Genomic DNA, 8,986 nt, shown 5'->3' with positions numbered 1-8,986 from the left:
CTTAGATTTCCGGCTGGGGTAAAACAGTATGGGAGAGTGGGGTAAGTTGAGCCATTTTTTACATTCAGCATCGCTCCATCATGGGAAATATTGTATTCTTTCTAACAAACATATCTCCATATGTTTCAGGATGTTGTGTATCCCTGGAAATAATCAGAATTCATGGCCATTTCCAAGAAACAAGGGTGGCTCAGTTTACCCATTTGGCTCAACCTACCCCATACTCCCCTACAGCATCCTAAAACTCAAAAAGCAGGCTCTTCCAGAATTAATGCGAGACATTTTACAGATTGTGAGTTTAAAATATTGAAGGACTGTTAATCAGTGGGGGGGTGAAAAAAAAAAAAAAAATAGGCTATATGTGGTTCGAATGCCTTTGGCCACTGCATAAATCGAATTTTGGCGAAAATCTCTCCAAATGTCCTTTGCGCAAAACTCCGAGTGTGCGTTTATTAGCAAACAGGTGTCGCCTATGCAAGGTGTGGTATGTGGTGCACATCCTGCCCCTAGTGGTATTCCTTTGAAAGTCCGTCTCACCTCCACTTTCTCTCTGACCTGTTGTCATGGCAACTGTAAAGCGTGCGCTTACAAAAACAAGTGCTTGACCCATCGTCAGCGAGAAGCGGGGGTTCTTCATTCGACATCTACGACGCCATCTTATTGCTTTGAGCGAGGTAGACCGAGACAAATAGACAAGGTTGTCATCACTGGTAATTATGAGCGGAGGTAAAGCGCGCATCGACCCGCCTGTTGCTGCTGAGAATGTCTCGAGTACCGGTCACAGTTCCGCGGCTGCTGCGCGGGAGCGCAAGCCAGGTGGAGGGGTTCTGAAGAGACTCAACTCTCGGCAAAGCCAGGTGGATAGTAGGCCGGTCACAGAAGACGATCTTCGAACACAAGTTGGCCACATCACCCCTGAACAGGTCCTAAGATTGCGGGTTGCTACTCGGGGTAGGCTATATCTATTTTCTGCATGATATTGGTCGTGGTTGGCTGTTTATACAAATGGGTAGCTAGCTACAGGTTCATTTACATACAGTGGAATTTACATAACTGGCAAGCTATGCCTGTCTATTTACCTGAATAGCCTAGTTGCTGTGACAAATCAGAGATTGTTAGCTAGATCACATATACTGAACAAAAATATAAACACAACATGTAAAGTGTTGGTCCCTTGTTTCATGAGCTGGAATAAAAGATCACAGACATTTTCCATAAGCACAAAAAGCTTATTTCTCTCAAATTCTGTGCAGACATTTGTTTACATCCCTGTTAGTGAGCATTTCTCCTTTGCCAAGATAATCCATCCACCTGACAGGTGCAGCATATCAAGAAGCTGATTAAACAGCATGATCATTACACAGGTGCACCTTGTACTGGGGACAATAAAAGGCCACTCTAAAATGTGCAGTTTTGTCACATAATACAATGCCACAGATGTCTCATGTTTTGAGGGAGCCTGCAATTGGCATGCTGACTGCAGGAATGTCCACCAGAGCTGTTGTCAGATAAATGAATGTTCATTTCTCTACCATAAGCCGCCTCCAATGTTTTTTTAGAGAATTTGTCAGTACGCCGAACCGGCTTCACAAATGCACACCACGTGTAACCATGCCAGCCCAGGACCTCCACTGGGGGGGGGGGGGGGGGGGGGGGGGGGGGGGGTTCTGAGGAGTATTTCTGTCTGTAATAAAGCCCTTTTGTGGGGAAAAACTCATTTTGATTGGCTGGGCCTGGCTCCCCAGTGGGTGGGCCTGGATCCCAAGTGGGTGGACCTATGCCCACCCATGGCTGCGCCCCTGCCCAGTCATGTGAAATCCATAGATTAGGGCCTAATGATTTTATTTCAATTGACTGATTTCCTTGTATGAACTGTAACTCAGTAAAATTGTTGCATGTTGCTTTTATATTTTTGTTCAGGAAAGACAGATAGATATATGAAAAATGTATGCACTCACTAACTGTAAGTCGCTCTGGATAAAAGTGTCTGCTAAATGACTAAAATGTAAAATGTAATATATATATATATATATATATATATATATATATATAGATAGATAGATAGATTGTATTGCCCTTTAAAATAGTAGATCTTTTAAGACAGCCACTGACCACCTCTACTGTCTGTCCATCCCAGGGTACCTGTGTAAACCAGAGGACAACATTTTCAACATAGATTTCATCCGCTTTAAAATCAGAGACCTGGAGACAGGGACTGTGTTGTTTGAAATCGCCAAACCACCTCATACGGGTACAGTCCATATTCCCTCTCAGTATGTGTGTGTGTGTCAGTGTATCACTACTGTAGTATGTCTGAGAAATATCCTGTATTTGTGATGGATCACCGTGCCATTGGTTAAAAAATACATTCTGTGTGTTGTTGTGTCTTTGACCTCAGAGGAAGATGAGGAGAAAGGAGAGGGAGACATGAGTGCCGGACGTTTTGTATGCTACCAGTTCACCGCTGCATTCCTACGACTGAGGACTGTGGGAGCCACGTGCGTATACTCTCTCTCACACACTCACACACATAAACACACATGCACACACAGTACTTATTGTATGTTGACACCTTTCTCTGTCTGTCAGAGTGGAGTTTACGGTTGGTAACCGGCCTCTGAACAGCTTCAGGATGATTGAGAGGCACTACTTCAGGGATCACCTCCTGAAGAGCTTTGACTTTGACTTCGGCTTCTGTATCCCAAACAGCCGCAACACCTGCGAACACATATACGAGTTCCCTCAGCTGTCTGAGAGCTTGGGTGAGTGTCACATTCCATCCATCAATCAATGTCCCCGTTTGAAGCACTTTGTGACTGATGTTTTTGTTTTTGTGAAAAGTACTACATAAATAAATTGTTTTGAGTAAATAAATAAAACATGTACATTAAATTTATGTGGAAATGCAATAATTTACTGAAGGAAATGTGCATCACCTTTTGAATACATTTTCCAGACATATTGTATTTAGCAGTAGTATATGGATGAAATACAGAATAATATGTTCCATGTTATGTTATGTTCCCTTCCAGTTCATCAGATGGTGGAGCATCCCTACGAGACGAGATCGGACAGCTTCTACTTCGTAGACAACAGACTGGTCATGCACAACAAGGCAGACTACTCTTATAACGGGGGCAGGCATTGAGTGTCTGTGTGCCTGTGCGTGCGTGCATGAGTGTGTGCGTGTGTGTATGTTTGTGTGTGTGCTGTGCCAAAGCCTATACTCACACAAACAGACTCTCACGCGAGTGTTGATTACTGTAAGTTAAACAAACTTTATTGTCATGGCATAGCTGTATAGGCTAGTATGGAAAAGTTTAAGAACAGCAGGACAGATCCACATTAGAGCCATATAGACTACTGGCAGTAGTATGGCAACCTTCTGACATATAGTGCTTTGTCTCTCTCCCACCAAAAATGAAATGTGTCTCAGCTAACCAAGTGATTTATGTTAGTGTGTAGTTGAACAGTTGATGTACTGTTCACTACTTGGCTTTTAGGGGGAGTCATACCCATAAAGGACCAGACAATGACTACACACATACAGAGATACTGACAGGCAGATAGGCAGGCAGACAGATGTAGAAACAATCTCCCTCCCTCGCTCTCTCCCTCCCTCTCCCTCTCTCTCTATTTCTCTCTCTCTCTGTCGTTACCTGCTGTGCCCACACGCCACTCTAGATGTATTAATAAGAGCGGAAGGGGGAATACACCCATCCACCCACGTACTCACACACACACACACTCACTGTCAAACACTCATGCCAGCTCACTCACATACAGTGCCTAGTGAAAGTCTACACACCCCTTGCTTGTCCCCGGCAGGGACTGGGGAGTTTGTCAGAATCAAAATAAATATGAAACAAGCAAAGTCCAGGTAAAAAGTTAGAGGAAAACCTGCCTCAGTCTTCTGAATACCCTGGGATAGAGTTTTATTTTACAATTACACCAGAATGGCATTCAAAGTGGTGTTGAGTGTTCCTGAATGGTCCAGTCTCAGTCCTGACTTAAATCTGCTTGAAAATCAGAGATAAGGTTTGAATATTGCTGTCCATCAATGATTCCCAACCAAATGTACTGAGCTTGAGCAGTTTTGACAAAAAGGATGGATATATGTTGCCCTAAGAGTTGTGCAAAGTTGGTAGAATCGTATTGAAAATGGTGGTCCTCTGTAGCTCAGCTGGTAGAGCACGGCGCTTGTAACGCCAAGGTAGTGGGTTCGATCCCCGGGACCACCCATACACAAAAAAAAAAAATATGTATGCACGCATGACTGTAAGTCGCTTTGGATAAAAGCGTCTGCTAAATGGCATATTATTATTTACAGCTGTAGTTGCTTCCACCAAGTATTAACTCTGGGGTCTGAAGACACCTTATGTTCTATACTCTTTCTTTCACTTTGAAAATGTGGCGCAGGTTGTGTAGATCAGTAGGAAATAAAAACAAAATGTAATCTCTTTTTTAAATATTTAATTTTAAGGCAGAAAATGTGACAACTGTGCAAGGGGTGTGTAGACTTTCACTAGGCACTGTACTTTCACCACACCCCCTCCCAGGGAGACCCACTGCAGCATGTCTCCTGAATGTACTTGGATTCAAATTCAACTTTATTTATAGTGCATCCAACGTGCAGGTCCAATAACATACTTCACAAACAAGTTGATCAGAGGAAGGACTCCTACATTTACAGTCAAATCAGATTCATAACGATATAATCAAAAGCAGTAACAGACAGGTATTGCAACTGAAACTTTTATGTACATAATTTATCATGTATTTTTGGTGTCCTTCTGTGTTTTGACAGGCACTTATAAATAGAACTTAGTATTATATTTTTATTTATACAAACTGAGAAGACAGCCCTGGTCAGAAAATTGTCAACAATTATATGTGCGGTCATATAGGATACAGTGCTTTACCCAACTCTTGATTGTATTAATATGGCAGGTTGACACTATTTATTACCATGTTTTATCATGTTATAAAGTAAAAAGTTGTAGTGTTTTTGATTGTTTCCTCAAGAAACACCAAAACCGCTTGAGGCATCAAAATGTGTGAAATATGTGTGGATTTGAGGGATATTGGTGATAGATCTTTGTTAGAGATAGCTAGAAATCAAATAGTGTATCCTTTTGTGTTTTGTAAACTACTGGTGTCCAGGGTTAAGTGTATACTTGTATTTTTTTTTTTTATGTCAAGAATAAACACATGTGAATTTTCAAATTCGTTTGATGAGGTGCAGCAGTATGTTTCAGCAATGTCATTAATTAATTAATTCATTCATTCATTCATTCATTCAATCTGTTAAGAAGTTACCAGGAGAGTGAGCGCCGCCCTTCCGGGTTTCCTAGGTAGAAAACAGTGGCAGGTGTTGGCCACGAGGAGGAGTCATGTGACAAAGAATCAAGGGAGAAGAACCTGTTTTGGTTTGGGGAATGGAAACTACTACAACAACAATAACTAAATCACAGATGAACAATCTGTTGAATGATTAATAATACAAAACCATTGATTCTTGAATAATATAATTTTAAATGCCTTATCCTCAGTGGTGTAAAGTAACTAAGAAAAAATACTTTGAAGTACTACCTAAAGGAAAATTCCACCCAAAAACGATCTTTTGGTATTTGTTCATTAGTCCATTGTTGAAATAGTCCCAAAATGTTTTGCATGTCAGCAAGCAAGTTTTCAAGATATATCACTTTCAAAGTACAGAAATACAGCCGGTATGATGCATTTCACATCATATGATGCAAAACGTAGCATCATATGATGCAAAATGCATTATACTGGCTGTATTTCTGTATTTTGAAAGTTATATATCTTGCTGACATGCAAAACATTTTGGGACTATATGAACAATGTACTAATGAAACAAATACCAAAATATCGTTTTTGGGTGGAGATTTCCTTGTAGTTTTTTTAAGGGTATCTGTACTTTACTATTTATATTTTTGACAACTTTTACTTTTACTCCACTACATTCCTAAAGAAAATATGTACTTTTTACTCTCATACAATTTCCCTGATACCCAAAAGTACTCGTTACATTTCGAATGCTCAGGCAAGACAGCAATATGGTCCAATTCACACACCTATCAATATTATGCATTGTCATTCCTACTGCCTCTGACTCACTAAACATAAATACTATTTTTGTAAATGATGTCTGAGTGTTGGAGTGTGCCGGAGTGTGCCCCTGGCTATCTGTAAATAAATAAAAACAAGAAAATTGTGTCAATAATTGTTTGCGTAATATAAGGAATTTGATGTATAGCGTTTACTTTACATTTTAACTTTTACTCAAGTATGACAGTTGCATACTTTTCCCACCACTGCACTTAAGTAGATTTTAAACCAGATACTTTTAGACATTTACTCAAGTAGTATTTTACTGGGTGACACTTTTACTTGAGTCATTTTCTATTAAGGAATCTTGACAAATGACCATTGAATACTTTTCCACCACTGCTTATCCTATCATAACCCGTTGATAACCCAAAATGTAAGGTTGTAAAAATTGGATTTAGACGTAGCTTATTATTAGAAAAAGATGGCAAATACTGATTATGTTGTTAATCTGATACACGGAATGTTTTCTAGAATGACACATTTTTTTATACAGAATGGTGTAGTCTATTCTGTGATTTAATGGAACACTTACTTATCCCCAGCTGTGTTAGTCCTGTGTGGTTTTAAACAGAACGTCTTTCTCCCTCTCTATTTTCTTATCTGAATGTACAGCTCTACATCTCCCCCATTCTCAGTTTCCCTCTCTCTTTCCACCTCTCTTCAACTCTTGTCCAAATCTCATTCTCTTTCTCTTCCCTCATCTCCTATTCCTCTCTCCTCCCTCCTCCTCTCTCTTGCTCGGGCTCTGTTTTTCCATTCTTTCTTCCTCTCTCACCTGGTAACCAGACCTCTGGAGAGAAGTGTTGAGTTTCCACTTTCCCAGAGAAGAAGACAATCTGAGCCTCACAAAAGCCCCACAATGGCGCATCAGCAACACTGTACCTCCCTGTCTCCCTACCCTGCCTCTCTCTCTCTCTCTCTCTCTCTCTCTCACTCTCGTTTTCGCTCTCTCTCCTGTCACTCTGTTAAATTGTTTTAAGTTAATTATATTACATTTATGTGAATTGTCAAACATTCGTTCTATCTGTTTGACGTTTACCTTCATGTTGCACTTCCGGTTCGGCCCACAAGATGGCCCCTCCAGCTGAACTGCTCCTTTCAATACTGAAATGTGATCACAGATATTACATTGAATTTTGCTAAATGAGTGACCAAAATCTAAACTGCTGAAGAGTTTCTGCTCCTGCTGATTTTGTCATCTGATATTTTCTTACTGGTGAGGTCACACAAAAGGCTTTGCCTGAGGGCCACTTGGCCACGTTACCATGGTGAAAGGGGGTTAGATGTAAATATACAAGCTCATGCTACATGTTGGAATACACACCAATTACAGCATGAGTTACCTCTCTCCCGTCTCTCTCTCGCTCTCGCTCCTACTCACACACGCAGACACACACACACACACACATACATACACTACCGTTCAAAAGTTTGGGGTCACTTAGAAATGTCCTTGTTTTCGAAAGAAAAGCAATTTTTTGGGCCATTAAAATAACATCAGATTGATCAGAAATACAGTGTAGACATTGTTAATGTTGTAAATGGCTATTGTAGCTGGAGACGGCAGATTTTTAATGGAATATCTACATAGGCGTACAGAGGCCCATTATCAGCAACCATCAGTCCTGTGTTCCAATGGCACGTTGTGTTTGCTAATCCAAGTTTATCATTTTAAAAGGCTAATTGATCATTAGAAAACAATTTTGCAATTATGTTAGCACAGCTGAAAACTGTTGTGCTGATTAAAGAAGCAATAAAACTGGCCTTCTTGAGACTAGTTGAGTATCTGGAGCATCAGCAATTGTGGGTTCGATTACAGGCTTAAAATGGCCAGAAACAAATAACTTTCTTCTGAAACTCGTCAGTCTATTCTTGTTCTGAGAAATGAAGGCTATTCCATGTGACAAATTGCCAAGAAACTGATGATCTCGTACAACGCTGTGTACTACTCCCTTCACAGAACAGCGCAAACTGGCTCTAACCAGAATAGAAAGCGGAGTGGGAGGCCCCGGTGCACAACTGAGCAAGAGGACAAATACATTAGAGTGTCTAGTTTGAGAAACAGACGCCTCACAGGTCCTCAACTGGCAGCTTAATTAAATAGTACCCACAAAACACCCGTCTCAACGTCAACAGTGAAGAGGCAACCTTCTAGGCAGAGTTGCAAAGAAAAAGCCATATCTCAGACTGTCCAGCTTAATCTTTTCTTTTTATTGGCCAGTCTGAGATATGGCTTTTTCTTTGCAACTCTGCCTAGAAGGTCAGCATCCCATAGTCGCCTCTTCACTGTTGACGTTGAGACTGGTGTTTTGCGGGTACTATTTAATGAAGCTGCCAGTTGAGGACCTGTGAGGCGCCTGTTTCTCAAACTAGACACTCTAATGTATTTGTCCTCTTGCTCAGTTGTGCACCGGGGCCTCCCACTCCGCTTTCTATTCTGGTTAGAGCCAGTTTGCGCTGTTCTGTGAAGGGAGTAGTACATGATAAACTTGGATTAGCAAACACAACGTGCCATTGGAACACAGGACTGATGGTTGCTGATAATGGGCCTCTGTACGCCTATGTAGATATTCCATTAAAAATCAGCCGTTTCCAGCTACAATAGCCATTTACAACATTAACAATGTCTACACTGTATTTCTGATCAATTTGATGTTATTTTAATGGACAAAATAATTGCTTTTCTTTCGAAAACAAGGACATTTCTAAGTGACCCCAAACTTTTGAACGGTAGTGTACATACACACAGAAAATCAATCAATCAAACAGCAAATCAGGACACTGTCAAACTGTAGGCTTCTGAATCAGATAGTTCAATCTGACCCTTCCCCATAAACCATAAATCAATAAC

At 40.7% G+C, this 8,986-nt stretch overlaps 1 protein-coding gene across 1 annotated transcript; it reads left to right on the top strand.

The window, feature by feature from the left end:
• Positions 1 to 716: 716 nt before the first annotated feature.
• LOC311133280 (protein unc-119 homolog B-like) lies at positions 717 to 3,148 on the top strand (the record flags this gene model as incomplete). The annotated part of the gene is made up of 5 exons (XM_084166767.1): positions 717 to 951; positions 2,138 to 2,251; positions 2,399 to 2,498; positions 2,590 to 2,762; positions 3,033 to 3,148. The coding sequence occupies 5 exons, from the start codon at positions 717 to 719 to the stop codon at positions 3,146 to 3,148; spliced, it is 738 nt and encodes a 245-aa protein (XP_084022893.1).
• Between the last annotated feature and the right edge of the window lie 5,838 nt (positions 3,149 to 8,986).

This window comes from Coregonus lavaretus (assembly GCF_964263955.1).
Source record: "Coregonus lavaretus genome assembly, chromosome: 8".
NCBI lineage: Eukaryota > Metazoa > Chordata > Actinopteri > Salmoniformes > Salmonidae > Coregonus > Coregonus lavaretus.
The sequence above is the reverse complement of the archived record's forward strand: the minus strand, read 5'-3'. Positions and strand labels throughout refer to the sequence as shown.